This window comes from Blennius ocellaris (assembly GCF_963422515.1).
Source record: "Blennius ocellaris genome assembly, chromosome: 14".
Classification (NCBI taxonomy): Eukaryota; Metazoa; Chordata; class Actinopteri; order Blenniiformes; family Blenniidae; genus Blennius; species Blennius ocellaris.
The window spans coordinates 26,608,777-26,625,967 of NC_137663.1; the positions used below are offsets into that span (position 1 = coordinate 26,608,777).

At 50.9% G+C, this 17,191-nt stretch overlaps 1 protein-coding gene across 1 annotated transcript in view; it reads left to right on the top strand.

Annotated features, from left to right (window-relative positions):
* Positions 1 to 17,191, top strand: part of robo3 (roundabout, axon guidance receptor, homolog 3) — a gene marked incomplete at its 3' end in the record, with an annotated part of 65,886 nt that overhangs the window by 15,598 nt on the left and 33,097 nt on the right. Inside the window, 1 exon segment of the mRNA XM_080509071.1 lies at positions 467 to 793. Within this exon segment, the coding sequence (XP_080365197.1) occupies positions 467 to 793 (327 nt within the window).

Consider the following 17,191-nt stretch of genomic DNA (forward strand, 5'->3'; position numbering starts at 1 on the left):
GCCCCTGGTCAGTCCAGGGAATTCCTCTCTGCATTCTGGCGTCCCGGAGGAGGGCGCCGGTCCAGATCCGAACTGACGTCTCGTCATTCCGCCGCGGCGGCCAGACGTCGTCGTAGAGCTAGCATGATGATGCTACAAGACCGAGAGAGGCTGGCGTGGAATTACAAGCGCTCAGCGACGCATGTCAGCAGTCAGTGCCGTTAACCGACGTCATCGTCAGAGTGCTCTGGGTGAATGTGGGCGGAGCTTGAAAAGACGACGCTAGGATAAGACGTTGAAGGAATGAAGTGGAATTTGACCCGTCGCCAGCGGGACTCGCTCTGATTGGTCAAGACGGTGACGTCGTCACAAAGTCACGACTCGGCAAAGGAGGTCGAAGTAAAAATAAAGTTAAAAAAATAAATAAAAAATGCGCCGACTTGACGATGACTCTTTTGTCCCTCCCCCCCCACCCCCCCCCCCGCAGGGTCCCGGCCGAGGCTGGAGGACGCCGCCCCCCGGGTGGTGGAGCACCCGTCCGACCTGATCGTGTCGAAGGGCGAGCCGGCGACGCTCAACTGCAAGGCGGAGGGCCGGCCCGCCCCCACGGTGGAGTGGTACAAGGACGGCGAGCGCGTGGAGACGGACCGCGAGGACCCGCGCTCCCACCGCATGCTGCTGCCCAGCGGCTCGCTCTTCTTCCTGCGCATCGTCCACGGGAGGCGCAGCAAGCCCGACGAGGGCGTCTACGTGTGCGTCGCCCGCAACTACCTGGGCGAGGCGGTGAGCCGCAACGCGTCGCTGGAGGTGGCAAGTAAGTGGGGTTGTTTTGGGGCCACGGGGGGGGGGTTCCACGCAAGTTTGAGGTCGGCGCTGCTGATTGGCCGATCGGACTAGAGCAGGGGTCGGCAACCCGCGGCTCTTTGATCCCTCCACTGCGTCTCTTTGATCCCTCCACTACGGCTCTTTGATCCCTCCACTGCGGCTCCTTGAGCCTCGGTCCCACTGCAGTTCATCCTGGAGGGACGTAAGGAGGCAAGGCCACCCAGAGAGGGACGTAAGGAGGCAAAGCCCCCCAGAGAGGGACGTAAGGAAGCAAAGCCACCCAGAGAGGGACGTAAGGAGGCAAGGCCCCCCAGAGAGGGACGTAAGGAGGCAAGGCCACCCAGAGAGGGACATAAGGAGGCAAGGCCACCCAGAGAGGGACGTAAGGAGGCAAAGCCACCCAGAGAGGGACGTAAGGAGGCAAAGCCAGCCAGAGAGGGACGTAAGGAGGCAAAGCCACCCAGAGAGGGACGTAAGGAGGCAAGGCCACCCAGAGAGGGACGTAAGGAGGCAAGGCCACCCAGAGAGGGACGTAAGGAGGCAAAGCCACCCAGAGAGGGACGTAAGGAGGCAAGGCCACCCAGAGCGCAGTCGCTACAAATGTAGGCACAGCGATTACGCAACAATAATAGCATGAAGAACGTAGAATTGCTGGACAGCGGCTCAACTGGTACCTGAAGCTGGGAGCTTCCTGTACCTTTCACAGTAAAACTGCTGCGCTGTGGAGTGCCGACAGTTCCAAGAGGTTTATTGCGAACTTGTTGAGAGTGACGGAATTTTTAATGAATCACACAACAACTACAGGACATTAAAGCCACACCGCTCACACTCATGGTTCTAAAAATCCCAGCTGAGAGCTGCAATGCATTATGGGAGTTTCTGTTTGTCACGTTTTAAATGTAATTATTGGGGGTTATGTTAGGTTTGTAGTGTCGGTAATAATTGTGTTTTTGTTGCTTAGTTCATGTAGTTCAGTTTATTAGTTGTAAGTTGTCAACCAGCAGTGAAGAAGGTTTTGTGTCTCGTGTCGTCCTGGCGTGGTCTTCCTGTGGGAGTGTCAAAATAAAAGCGTGCGGCTCTTTGGGCGTTGCGTTCAGTGTTAAACGGGACCAAATGGCTCTTTGAGCATTAAAGGTTGCCGACCCCTGGAGGGTGTAGGAGCCTCAGCGCAGTTCATTGAGCTTGGTTACAAAGATTAATAATTTAAGTTGATCTAAAACAGCAGCGATGTGAGACGTTTAATTTGGTAGGAATTTTAGTTTGCACGGGCAATAAAGTAATAAGTTAATCATTTAAAATGTTGTGGTTGATTTAAGTGGATAGAAGTTTAATTTTTTATATTATTTGCAATGTTTGGGAAGGGATGACTGTTTTTCTTTTGTCTCTTATGTCTTGGATGATTAATATTGAGCGGATTTAACGGACCACTTACATAACATGCAACACCTTTGCACATTTTTTCTGCACCACCCTTTTTGTTTGTTTCTTTGACCAGGAAACTGTTAAACCTTACCAGTGGGCCTGTGGATTTTTTTTTTTTACTTGTTTACGATGTGGATGAAGGCGAGGAGAAGAGAGAGAGCGTCAAGCTAAGGCCACATCTTAGTGGAAACTACAGAGGGGGTCGGCTCCGCAGGGTCGAACGATGGGTTTTTTCTTTCTTTTTTCTTTTTTTTCTTTGAAAAATTGAATATATATATATATATATATATCCTCCCCAGGGGGAAACACAAACTTACAACAGCTCAAGGTGAAAAGGTGCAGAACTTATAAAATTAAGGAATTAAAATATGTAAACATATGTAAATATCTAAACACGAGCACAAAAAATTGAATATGTAAAAAGAAAAAGAAAAAAGAAAACAATCCAGTAAAAAGAAAAATCCTCTAAAATAGAGTAAATTGCCAGGATTGCTATACACACAGTGTAGATAGGTGAAGAGCTGCACTCAGTGCAGGTGTAGCGGTACATGTAGGACATTTATAGTGCGTTGTTAAATATCCTAACAGCTATATATATATATATATATATATATATATATACACATAATAGCGTCGCTACAAAAAAAGAATGAATGACGCTTGTCAGTAGCGGATGATTTGTTTTTTCTAAAAATAACTTGCTCTCACAGCGACAGTGTGTTGCAGAGTCATCACGTATAAATACTCTTCACCACTAGAGGGCAGCACAGAACTTTGCCGGTGAAATGTAAAGTGACAGACGTCAGTGTGGTTCATCTCCACCTCCTGCTACCATCTTGTATCAAAGTACTGTGTCAGTGACAGTGATGGAGAAGTTTTTGAAAACCAGGATCTCAGCTCTTCATCCATCAGGTCCAGGTTCCACACTGAGGGAGGCACTATTAAAAAAAGTCCTTGCTTTCTGGATTTACTTGATTCCTGTTGATAAAACTTTGATGAGAAAGACTTTATATTGTTAATAGAGGCTGCAGAGTTTCACATTTTAACATTTCCGGGTGGTGGTGGTGTGCCTCCAGATTCTTCCAAAGAAAAAAGTGTGCCTCGGCTCAAAAAGGTTGAAAAACACTGATCTAACGGTGTTCCGAGGGACGGGGTCCTGCCAGGGGCTTGTTGTGTGTGAGTGTGGTTCTATTAACAGGGAATGTGTTTGGTGAAAAACCTGCTAGAATGATAGAGAAGAGACAAACCCCAGTATCGAGAGCAACAATAGTCACAACAATCAACATTTCTTGCTCAAGGGCAGAGAGCGAAGTCAGCTGACAGCTCGTTCATCGATCTGCCAAGTTCTTCCCTCTGCTGCCCGACTTCATTCCCAACGTTGAGGTAGGCGGTTACTTTCTCATCCCATGATACAACAAAGCAGGTTCACGCTGGTGTGTGTGTCTGTGTGTGTGTGGTAAGTATGCTTCTATGTGAGCTGAGAAGGTAGATAAGATATTCCTCCAGCCCGAAGGCCAGAGACCTTGAAGACGTCTCGGAGCGGCGCCGTTAAAATATCTTCTCATGAGTACAAAGGTACAACGACTCGCGGCGCGGCAGGCGTAGAGCAGCGAACAACACAAACATGCATGAATCTACGACAACTTGCAAAAATGTTAATTCCCATTATAATACCAAGTATAAAGTACACATTGACTTATCATAATGGTACTATAAACCTCTCCTCTGGTTCCCTCACTGTGACCCCCCCCCCCCCCCCCCCCCCCCCACCCCCCAATGTCCGCCGGCCTTTAGAACTGGAAACCCGGTCATGAATTCCTGTGAAGTCAAACCTGCTCGGTTCCCAGTAAAACGGTGAAACTGGAGACGGCTGTGGTGTCCTGAAAGGTCCTCACGCCTAATAAAGAATCCTCCTCCGGGCAGAACAGCTGAGGCGCTGGCAGAACCTCCGACACGGCTCCGCGGGTCACCGGGGGGGTCACCGTGGGGGGGCGGGGGGGGGGGTGATGAGAGGCTCGTCTTTAAAGCCACTGTTTCCCTGCACACACTCCGTCTTCACTCCAGAATGACTCTGCCTCCCAACGCCTCTCCCCTCCGAGAGGCGACCTTCTCCTCGGCTGTCTGCAAACAGACGGGGGGGGTGGGGTGAGGGGGGGGTGAGGGGGGGGGGGGGGGGGGTGCTGGCTCTCGCGGATAAGAAGCTGTAATCCGCGGCGGCGGGAGAAAAATGATGTGTGTGTGCTCAGCTTGTCCTCTGCCAACGCTCTGTTAGAGTTTGGCCTCCAGAGGAAGAGAGAGCAAACGGCGTCCGGCGCCAGGAGCTGAAGCCAACGCCGGCGCCTTCCAATCGCCCCCACCCCCCTTCCACCCCTCCACCCCTCCACCCCCACTCCCCCAGCGATGAGGCCACGGCGGCGGCGGCGGCGTGGCGCCTGCCAGGAGCCAGAGGAGGCACAAGATGGCAGTTTGTCGCTCGGCCTGCGACTTCTGAGGCTCCGGAGGCGACGGACAGGAAGCGGCAGCGCTCAGTGTGGGAGGGTTTAACCCCTCGTCGTCCATCTGCCGCAGAGCCGGGGAGCAGGCCGGGCGCCGAACCGCCTCCATGTCTGCACACGCTCTTTCTAAATAACGACGCTCGGCGTCCGATGGGAACGTTGTGTTTGTCGCTGGTGCCGACAGAGACGGCTTCTCAATCCACAGTTTGATTCCCGCGTGTTGGAAATTAGACGGAATCAGCGTGGCGGAACGTGTGCGTGTCGTTTATACGCCACGTGACTCCCGAACTGCAGGGGGCAGTGCATCACAGCGTCACGGTAGAAGAAGTAGACTTGTTCTCCTGCGGATTCACGATGTAATGTCGCCGGAATTTCGTGGAGAGTTTATTTTAATGGCAATCAGAAAAAACAGTGTTTCCATTTGCCCTGATACCTCTACGGCGGCCATCTTGGATTCTACAAACTGGCTGCCGTGATAAAGGTTTCCGTCAATATCTCAGCTTCAAATTAACCTAGAAATGTACATTTTGACTGCTTTACCACCATTTTCAGGGCCGAGGAATCCGATGGTGTGAAAATAAATAAGCTGGATTCAAGGAGAAACCTATTTTACTAAACGTATCTGTCGGGTTAGGGGTACGACGTACTGATTACTTATACTGTATGGCTTCCAAAAATTGTATAGTTTTAATACTCTCCAGAAAATTCCAACAAAAGTTAAACATGGTGAACCTGATGATTCCTGCAAGTGGAGAGCAGAACAACTTGTTCACCGCGATTTCAGCTGGAAAGACGGAGACAAACTCTGCCGGAGGAAAATGCAGGACTGCGTTTTTTTTTTAATGCAGTTTAAATTATTGAACAAGTGACAAAGAAAATAAAAAAGAAAGTAAAGAATAACTGACATCTTCCTGTCTGATAAGTCTTCTTTCTAATTCGGCGGAAGCATAATTGGGGTCACTGAGTGTCGTCTCGTCCAAATCTTCTATTCGTAGATTCGTTCACTTGGAAGCGGCGGTGAGCGCCGGCGCCGTCGGTTCTGTTTGTGATTATTTTGGGGCGATAAAGCGAGTGAAGACGCTCCAAATGCAGACGGTTCTATTGAACACAAACCAGAATATCTACATGAACATCTGGAGGGAATGAGGAGGCTGGGCTGGACGGAGGGACGGAGGGACGGAGGGACGGATGGACGCCAGAAGCCCACAGGATGTTTAGTAGCTCATATTTGACCGACGTTCCCCGTCATTCTCATGAACCTGCAGGTTTTTAACCCTTCGGGCCTCACGTTCCCTCCTGCACGCGCCTCCCTGATGGGAGTTTGACAGATTGGGATTTTACTTTTGAAGTTATCGCCCGCCGCCGCCGCCGCCGCTGCCGCCGCCGCCGCCGCCGCCACGCCCCGTCGAGGAACACCAGTTCTTTTAGACACATCGCCGACGGAGAACATCTGCTGTCGTACGTCAAATGCAGAGCTGGAGTGTTTACGGGATCCGTTCAGGAAAGACTCGGGCTGTAAAATGAAAGTGGCTTCGGGTAACATCGGTGCATTAATGGCAGTTTGTACCTGCAGACACTGTGGATCCCGAGGAGCGATAAAAACCCTTTTATTTGACGTTTTATGTCACCAATTCGAGGACAACCGACTTGAAGGAGCGACGCAGAAGAATAGAGGTTGAAGTGGTTTTCACAAAAAAAGAAATTTTTTCGGAGACCGACTGGTGAGTCGCAGCGCCACCTGCCTGGTTACCTGGGTAAAGCGTTTCCCGCTGGCTGTAGGAGGTTGAATCAATATTAAACTGGAAGAGATTGGATTCTCACGCGCTTCAATCAAACCTGGCAACCCTAAAACACCCATCCAACATCACTGCCTACCCAGAAACTACCTGGATCAAACCTGGCAACCCTAAAACACCCATCCAACATCACTGCCTACCCAGAAACTACCTGGATCAAACCTGGCAACCCTAAAACGCCCGTCCAACATCACTGCCTACCCAGAAACTACCTGGATCAAACCTGGCAACCCTAAAACACCCATCCAACATCACTGCCTACCCAGAAACTACCTGGATCAAACCTGGCAACCCTAAAACACCCATCCAACATCACTGCCTACCCAGAAACTACCTGGATCAAACCTGGCAACCCTAAAATGCCCGTCCAACATCGCTGCCAACCCAGAAACTACCTGGATCAAACCTGGCAACCCTAAAATGCCCGTCCAACATCACTGCCAACCCAGAAACTACCTGGATCAAACCTGGCAACCCTAAAACACCCATCCAACATCACTGCCTACCCAGAAACTACCTGGATCAAACCTGGCAACCCTAAAACACCCGTCCAACATCTCTGCCTACCCAGAAACTATCTGGATCAAACCTGGCAACCCTAAAACGCCCCGTTCCAACATCACTGCCTACCCAGAAACTACCTGGATCAAACCTGGCAACCTTAAAACACCCGTCCAACATCGCTGCCTACCCAGAAACTACCTGGATCAAACCTGGCAACCCTAAAACGCCCGTCCAACATCACTGCCTACCCAGAAACTACCTGGATCAAACCTGGCAACCCTAAAACGCCCGTCCAACATCACTGCCTACCCAGAAACAATCTGGATTCTTTTTTTTTTCATCTTCCTCGATACGAACCTGCAATAGGTTGAAAGACGCTTTTAATTCTCAAGCCTGTCCTTTTTGTTTCCCTTCTGTTAAGTAAAAAAAAAACACTAATAAAAAGTGTTCCTCTTATGAGTGAATACATGTTATGATGCAGGACGTGGAGCAGAAGCAGCTTCCTCTCTGACACTCCTCAGGTTAAACACTCTCCTGCTCAATATTTAAAGTAGGAAATCCCTTCACACCTTGTCAGGGAGTCGGAGGATCGTAGGGGGGTGGGGTGTGGGGGTGTGGGGGGGGGGTCTTGATGTGTTTTAATTAGGTGTGTGTGTATCTGACGTTGGAGACCGCGGCTCTCTGCTCAGCGGTTCCTTCAGAATGTGTTTAGCGCCGCGCTGGGATCCGATTTCACGCCTTAGAAGAGATTCTTTGATCCTGAAAACGGCGGGCGTGCCAGGAGCAGAGGCCAACCCGTGGTCAGTGGCGGAAAGTCAGTGGAGCACAATGGAGCTAACGGGCCAGACGCCCCCCGGGGCGGTGGGGATGGGGGGGTGGTGGTGGTGATGGAGGGAGGGGGGGGGGGTGACATTCAGGCCATTCGCTGAAATTCAGGCTTGTGCTTTTTTTCTCCTCTGAGTGTTTTACACCTCTGACGTTTTTATTATGCCTGCGACGTCTCTACTGCCGCCACACGGCTTTATGGCTCATGAATATTCACTCTGCCCGGAGGGGTGGGGGGGGTGGTGTGGAGGGGGGGGGGGGGGGGGGGGGGGGGGGTGCTCCTCGTAGGAAGGTGGAGTCAGAGACACTTCAAATAAAACTGTGGGCGGAGGAAGCTCTGAAAATCTACTTCTTTTTATAAGGTTGTTTAGAGGTTAAGTCTGAGAGTCGGAGCAGCTGTGTGTGTGTGTGTGTGTGTGTGTGTGTGTGTGTGTGTGTGTGTGTGTGTGTGTGTGTGTGTGTGTGTGTGTGTGTGTGTGTGTGTGTGTGTGTGTGTGTGTGTGTGTGTGTGTGTGTGTGTGTGCGCGTGTGTGTGTGTAACGGTCCAACTTTCCCAGACACTCGTATGTGTGAGTCAGCTGAAGACAACTGTCACCAGCTGGATCCTCCTTTCTCTTTTACACACACACACACACACACACACACACACACACACACACACACACACACACACACACACACACACACACACACACACACACACACACACACACACACACACACACACACACACACACACACACAGAGATAGTCTTGAGAAATGGGTTTGTCCCAATGTGGAAAAGGATTTTGGGGTTAGGATGGAGTTCTGATGAAGTTCTGATGAAGTTCTGGTGGAGGTCTGGTGGAGTTCTGGTGGAGGTCCGGTGGAGATACAGGAAGTTGAGCTTGAGTGGCTGTGATGACGAAGACGAAACAGCTCGTCACTGTGGGTGAAGCCTCGTGACCTGATAGACGGTAGAACAAGCATCATTATGTCACAAACTCACTGTTTGAGGAATAACATCTCTGAAAAGGTGAATTTCAGCCGACAGTCTGCCTGAGAGACAGACGGAGGCCATATGTGAGGGTGAGACGGTCCGGAGCTGTGAGTCTATAATGTTAAACCCTTCCAGCTGTGTGAACGTAAGCACTGCTGTTTGGACAGTTTAGTTGAACTGTCAGTCAATAACGGCCCTGCCGGTTCAGCCCCGCCACATTCAGCCAATTCTTTCAGATCGCATCAGTCAGCTGTTTAACGTGTCTCTTTATTAGGCAGCAGTCTGAGTCCTCAGCCGCCCTGGATTCACCCTAAAAACACTGAATCTTCGAGTTCGGCTGGTGGAAAAGGCAGAAAGTCTTCCGGTAGTTGCACAAGAAAGATCTTAGAGATTGAGACGCCTGTCAAGACGCCTTTGTGCTTCCTGCTCATCATGTAGTATGTATGTTGTAGAGCTACGGGTTAAGAGTCTTGAGGTTCAGTGGTCCTACAGTCTCAAGGTTCAGTGGTCCTACAATCTCAGGGTTCAGTGGTCCTACAGTCTCGGGGTTCAGTGGTCCTACAGTCTCAAGGTTCAGTGGTCCTACAATCTCAGGGTTCAGTGGCCTACAGTCTCAGGGTTCAGTGGTCCTACAGTCTCAGGGTTCAGTGGCCTACAATCTCAGGGTTCAGTGGCCTACAGTCTCAAGGTTCAGTGGTCCTACAATCGCAGGGTTCAGTGGCCTACAGTCTCAGGGTTCAGTGGTCCTACAGTCTCAAAGTTCAGTGGTCCTACAGTCTCAGGGTTCAGTGGCCTACAGTCTCAAAGTTCAGTGGTCCTGCAGTCTCAGGGTTCAGTGGTCCTACAGTCTAAAGTTCAGTGGTCCTACAGTCTCGGAGTTCAGTGGTCCTACAGTCTCAGGGTTCAGTGGTCCTACATTCTCGCTGTTCAGTGGTCCTACAGTCTCGGGGTTCAGTGGTCCTACAGTCTCACTGTTCAGTGGTCCTACAGTCTCAAAGTTCAGTGGTCCTACAGTCTCAGGGTTCAGTGGTCCTACAGTCTCAGGGTTCAGTGGTCCTACAGTCTCAAGGTTCAGTGGTCCTACAGTCTCAGGGTTCAGTGGTCCTACAGTCTCGGGGTTCAGTGGTCCTACAGTCTCAGGGTTCAGTGGTCCTACAGTCTCGGGGTTCAGTGGTCCTACAGTCTCAGGGTTCAGTGGTCCTACAGTCTCGGGGTTCAGTGGTCCTTGTTTGAGTCAGGCAGAAGCTGCAGAGTGAGAACAGTCTTCGTCAGCAGCTCTCAGTGTAGACCTGCTGTTCACCAGTGAAGACACCTTGGGGGACAGGGGAGGGGGGGTGAGGGGGTGAGGGATGGGGGGTTCATCCCCCTTCAGCCTCCATGAATCAGTGAGACGAGTCTGGCCGTCACTCCGTCCCTCTGCAGCAGAGACGGAGCTCTGAGGCGTGTTCACGCTTCACTAATGGGATCGGAGGAGGACGGAGCCGCTGGTCATCCCGATCTGGGAGGGGGGGGGGTGTCCGGAGTGAGGCTTAACCCCCCCCCCCCCCCATATGATCCATCCGTCTGCTGGCCGCTGAGCCAGTCGCCTCCAGAGGATAGTCTGAATTAATTAGACTGTGCTGGAGGCCAGCGATGTGTGTGTGTGTGTGTGTGTGTGTGTGTGTGTGTGTGTGTGTGTGTGTGTGTGTGTGTGTGTGTGTGTGTGTGTGTGTGTGTGTGTGTGTGTGTGTGTGTGTGTGTTAGTGAGACCCAGCAGAAGGATGGGGGTGTGCCCTGACAACAGGTGGTGTGAGGAAGAGAACCCCCCCCTTCCCGCCCCCCCTAATGACGGCACAGCAGGACGCCCTGTCCACAACAATAACCCCCCCCACTGTAGCCACGCCCCCTCCATCGGCCACGCCCCCTTACCAGGCCACGGCCTCTGCTTGTTCACCATTCTGCTGTTTGTTTGTCAACAAGTCGTCGTTCCGTCCAGCTGTTGAGTCGTTTGAGGCTCTAATTCAATATAAATACTCGATAAAGTTGTGATGATGAAACAACTAATGTTTGTTGTTTTTTTTTTTTTACATACGTCTGGATGGAATCAGTCCAGAGCTGCACAAGTGTCGCAATTAAGAAGATAATTAATTGAGAGTCATTATTCATGTTCTCACAGGACAGAGACGACCTCCTGCTCAGGCTCATTGTGGCCGACGGCACACACACACACACACACACACACACACACACACACACACACACACACACACACACACACACACACACGTCGTGAGACATTTACTCTCACGCTGCTTGTTGAGGCTGAGCTTTTTGTGTTCTGGCTCTTTGTGAAAGGAACGAGGCGGCCATGTTTGTTCATGTCCTGCTTGAATGTGTGTGTGTGTTTACTCATACGCCTCTATATAATTCTAGTTCTATAGGTCTATGGCCCTGCTCCTCCTGCTAGCGTTAGTAGCTTCTAGTTCTATAGGTGTATGGCCCTGCTCTTCCTTCTGCTATAGTCAGTAGCTTCTAGTTCTATAGTTCTATAGGTCTATGGCCCTGCTCCTCCTGCTGCTAGCGTCAGTAACTTCTAGTTCTATCGGTCTATGGCCCTGCTCCTCCTGCTGCTAGCGTCAGTAACTTCTAGTTCTATAGGTCTATGGCCCTGCTCCTCCTGCTAGCGTTAGTAGCTTCTAGTTCTATAGGTCTATGGCCCTGCTCTTCCTTCTGCTAGCGTCAGTAACTTCTAGTTCTATCGGTCTATGGCCCTGCTCCTCCTGCTGCTATAGTCAGTAGCTTCTAGTTGTATAGGTCTATGGCCCTGCTCCTCCTTCTGCTATAGTCAGTAGCTTCTAGTTCTATAGGTCTATGGCCCTGCGCCTCCTGCTGCTAGTATCAGTAGCTTCTAGTTCTATAGGTCTATGGCCCTGCTCCTCCTGCTGCTAGCGTCAATAGCTTCTAGTTCTATAGGTCTACGGCCCTGCTCCTCCGGCTGCTAGCGTCAGTAGCTTCTCCGGAGCTTGTCGTCCCTGATTGTTGTGGTTATTTGATGACATCACGGCGGTGGGGGGGGGGGGTGGCGATTCCGTCTTGAATGAAGTAGAACGTAGTAGAAAGTAAGAAAGTAGAGCGAAGCTCCTCGTCTCCCGGTTTGACGGTGGTTTGACACTGAGACCCGCGTCTCACTGGGAGACGGGGAAGATTATTGATTTGTACTTTAGGTGTATTCGTACGAGAGTCGTTTCTCCTCAAGACGAACTCCGCCCTCCAGCCAGGAGGTCAGCGGACGGAGGCTCAGGTCACCCGAGTGGAGATAAATGGATTTCTGCTCAAGATCCATCTGCTGTGGGTATTTTGTTTGGAAAATTGCAACTGTTGGACTTCCTCCCTCTGTCACAACACGACACCTCCACCCCCACCCCCTCCTCCTCCTCCTCCTCCTCCTCCTCCTCCTCCTCCTGGCTAAGGATTTTCTTCCTGGAGGTTTGAGGCTGTCAAGGCGAGACGGTGGACAAGAGACAGCTGAGGGACGTCGGCTGACTCGGCGTCTCTGCGACGCTTCGCCTCTCAGCTGTTCCACACTTGACCTGCAGGCGGCGCCGACATGACGCCTGGACAGCGTCAGTGTCCCCCAGGTGTCCCTCGAGGTTTACAGTCGGTAAATGTCCAAGCGGGACTCTTGTCCCTCGTCTCTGGCGCTGCTTTTTGAGGCTGAGCTTTTTGTGGTATGTCTCTTTGTGAAAGGAACGAGGCGGCCATGTTTGTTCATGTGCTGCTTGAATGTGTGTGTGTGCTCATAAGCCTCTATATAATTCTAGTTCTATAGATCTATGGCACTGCTCCTCCTGCTGCTAGCGTCAGTAGCTTCTAGTCCTATAGGTCTATGGCCCTGCTCTTCATGCTGCTAGCGTCAGTAGCTACTAGTTCTATAGGTCTATGGCCCTGCTCCTCCTGCTGCTAGCGTCAGTAGCTTCTAGTTCTATAGGTCTATGGCCCTGCTCCTCCTGCTGCTAGCGTCAGTAGCTTCTAGTTCTATAGGTCTATGGCCCTGCGCCTCCTGCTGCTAGCGTCAGTAGCTTCTAGTTCTATAGGTCTATGGCCCTGCTGCTAGCGTCAGGAGCTTCTAGTCCTATAGGTCTGTGGCCCTGCGCCTCCTGCTGCTAGCGTCATTAGCTTCTAGTTCTATATGTCTATGGCCCTGCTCCTCCTGCTGCTAGCGTCAGTAGCTTCTAGTTCTATAGGTCTATGGCCCTGCTGCTAGCGTCAGGAGCTTCTAGTCCTATAGGTCTGTGGCCCTGCGCCTCCTGCTGCTAGCGTCATTAGCTTCTAGTTCTATAGGTCTATGGCCCCGCTCCTCACGCTGCTAGTGTCAGTAGCCTCTAGTTCTATAGGTCTATGGCCCTGCTCCTCCTGCTGCTAGCGTCAGTCGCTTCTAATTCTATAGGTCTATGGCCCTGCGCCTCCTGCTGCCGAGTGTGGGCGGCCATTGTTCACCTCGCCGGCTCCCCTGGAGGCGGACGGAAGGAGTCTCTGCGTTTCCAGATGGGTGAACCACAGTAGCCTGGACGGGGCCTCGGGGGTCATTCGGGGGGGGGGTTTACAATGGGCTTCTCGGTGACCCCCTTACCCCCGCTCCTACAGGTCGCACGACGGCGGCCATTATGAGATTAAAGTAATCCTCTTTTCAGGGGCCAGACAAAGGCTTCATGAGCTGACCACACACACAGGACTCATCGTCCTGATGAGGGGAGACCCGGGGGGTCCCGGGGGTCCCGCAGCTCTGTTATGGTTTTATTGTGAAGGAATACACCCTACTCCTCCTCCTCCACCCTTCATGTCGCCCCTCCACCCAGGAGTTTATTCCAGGTTACATTTCAAACCTCCCTCCCCTCGTCTCCTCTGAAGCTCTGGTTTGTTTTTGCCAAACGACGCCCATCAAATGCCGTTTCATCTCCCGTTTGCCTCACTTTCTGAAGCACTGACACATTTTCAAGAAAAGCGGAGCTTTTAAACGCCTCTCCGACGTCTCTGTTTTTTTTTTTCTGCCTCTGTCCAAAGAGCCTTAACAGGTTTTTTTTTTTTTTTTCGTTTGGTGAAACCGTCAATCAAGCTGAACGGCTCCACCTGATCATTTATTCGGCTTCATGAGCCGAGGAACCGCCGGGGCTGAATTAAGTATCGTCAAACAGTCTGAATATTTCATGAAGGTAGTTTGAAGAGACGTGTGGCGTCGTTAACATCACAGCGTTTTTCAACAAAGCTCCGGGATCCGTCGCCGTGTGAGTCGCCGGAGGAGACGTGACGCATTTTACACAAAACTCCTCAAACACTTCTGAACATCTAGAGAACAGAATTTAGGACGATCCACAGGAAGCGCCAGGCCTTTTGGGAGCGAAGCCGTGACGAGCCTGGAGCTTCATTATGGTGACGAGCCGACAGGAAGTGAACGTTGGGCCGACAGGAAGTGAACGTTGAGCCAACAGGAAGTGAACCTCGATACGACAGGAAGTAAATGTTGAACCGACAGGAAGTGAACCTCGATATGGCAGGAAGTGAACCCTGATCTGACCGGAAATGAACATTGAGCCAACAGGAAGTGAACGTTGAGCCAACAGGAAGTGAACGTTGAGCCAACAGGAAGTGAACCTGGATACGACAGGAAGTAAACGTTGAACCGACAGGAAGTGAATGTTGATCCGACAGGAAGTGAACGTTGATCCGACAGGAATTGAACGTTGAGCCGACAGGAAGTGAATGTTGATACGACAGGAAGTGAGCTCGATATGGCAGGAAGTGAACGCTGATCCGACAGGAAGTGAACCTTCACTGGCCTCCATCCAGCAGATCTCTCCTCACCGCTTCGCTCTGTTCGTCATCAATCCCTGCCTGGAGGGAAGTAAATTCTCAACACAGCTTTTTAATCATGTGACATTATTGATCTCCACCAGGAAATGTGTTTTTTCTTGGTCCTCGCTGCAGGTGGGAGGTCAGAGGTCAGAGGTCAGAGTCACTGCTTCTCTCAGTGACAGTTCGGGATCTGTAGTACTGTCAGTATATATCGATGTACTGTAACATCAACAGGCACAATCTACATATTAAAAAAACAAACAATCAGTGAACAGTGATCAGCTTCCATGTCCAGAAACAACAAAGCGACAAACGTCCCCGTTGATGGAAACTGCAGAAACACCCGTGAAAAGAAAAAACACAAAACAAACAAACCTCAAAAGACAAAATTGATCAATCTTCTACTTGTTGCGTGTTGTTGACGCGGCCCTAAAACAAGATGGCCGACAGTCCCGACGTGGTGCGGGTGAGCTGCTGCCGTTCAACATTAATCTTCACTCGGCTGAATTGATCGTATCGATTAACCCTCAGCGGATCCGATCGATCGCAGGCGAAGGCTCTGATGGCAGCAGTGAAGAGGAAACGCTTGTTTCCCCGGTTCACTGATTGATCTGGATGATCAATACCAGCGATTGCTGGCGAGCTGGGCGGAGGTTCTCCTACTGAGACGTTCCGGCTTCTGATTGGTTCCCGTTAGAACCTTAACTTCCTGTCTGTGGGAGGTCGGATGTGACCTGAGCGCTCCGAGGTTTTTAACCACGTCTTCCTCGCCGCCTCCGCCTTCTGGAGTTTGTTTGTTTTTTGGGGGTTTTTCTTTTTTTACTTTTTTGAAGAAAATCAGAAAGCCAGCAGTCGCAGCGTCGGTTCAATTCCCAGAGGATTACGGCGTCCACACTCTGCTGGGTTCAGCTCGTAGGGTGTGTGTGTGTGTGTGTGTGTGTGTGTGTGTGTGGGGGGGGGGGGGGGGGGGGGGGGGGGGTTCAAGTGTTTCCCATCAGGGTTTGTTGTGATGAAATGTTGATGGAAAAAACTGTCAGAAAAGCTCCAAGACGTCCACACGGGGCAGCGCACCGTGTCAGGGTGTGTGTGTGTGTGTGTGTGTGTGTGTGTGTGTGTGTGTGTGTGTGTGTGTGTGTGTGTGTGTGTGTGTGTGTGTGTGTGTGTGTGTGTGTGTGTGTGTGTGTGTGTGTGTGTGTTGCCAGGGGCGGTTTGCGGTGGATTAACCTGCAGGTTGCCGGGTGGCTGAGCGCCGCCTGGGAAGATGACTGCAGGGATTTACTACATCAGGAAGTACTCTCATATCAGAAAATACTCTCACATCAGGAAGTACTCACATCAGGAAATACTCTCACATGAGGAAGTACTCTCACATGAGGAAATACTCACACATGAGGAAGTACTCTTACATGAGGAAGTACTCTCACATCAGGAAATACTCTTACATCAGAAAATACTCTTGCATCAGAAAATACTCTCACATGAGGAAATACTCCCACATGAGGAAATACTCTCACATGAGGAAGTACTCTTACATGAGGAAGTACTCTCACGTTAGGAAATACTCTTACATCAGAAAATACTCTTGCATCAGAAAATACTCTCACATGAGGAAATACTCCACATGAGGAAATACTCTCACATGAGGAAGTACTCTCATATCAGGAAGTACTCTCACATCAAGAAGTACTCTCACATGAGGAAATACTCTCATTTGAGGAAGTACTCTCACATGAGGAAGTACTCTCACATGAGGAAATACTCTCACATCAGGAAGTACTCTCATGAGGAAGTACTCTCTGAGGTTGTATATAAATATGAAAGTTCTGAATGAGCTGATCTTGACACATCTGCAGTGACGAGGTTCCGTCAGAGAAGTGAAATTCCTCGTCAGTTTCCTGGTTTCCCTCCATCTTTATCTCCTCGTGTTCCGTTTTCTAATCTTCTCATCATTATCTAACATGTGATCCTTCATTGTTCCTCCGCGAGAATCTTCAGGATTTGACTCTAATCCAACCGAAGTGTCTCGTGAGAAAAGCTTCAGACCCGCTGAGTTTATTGGAACGAGTTGGTCCATTGATCTGCCGTCCTGTCGCTTTTCTTCTGCTAGAACCTCCGCCAACCCCCACTAGAACCCCCGCTAGAACCCCTGGTAGAACCCTGGCCAACCCCCTCTAGAACCCCCGCTAGAACCCCACTTGAACCCCCACTAGAACACCCACTTGAACCCCCACCAACCCTGCTACAATCCCCGCCAACCCTGCTAGAACCCCCACTAGAACATCCGCGAGAACCCCCTGCTAGAACCCCCACTAGAACACCCGCTAGAACCCCCGCCAACCCTGCTACAATCCCCGCCAACCCTGCTAGAACCCCCGCTAGAACTACGCTAGAACCCCCGCCAACCCTCACTAGAACCCCCGCCAACCCATACTTGAACCCCCGCCAACTTTCTGCACTCGGTCTGTCAGTCACATGACCGCCGCCCTCTCTGTGGCGCCGATTCAAACTCATTTAGAACGGCAGTGATTCACCACTG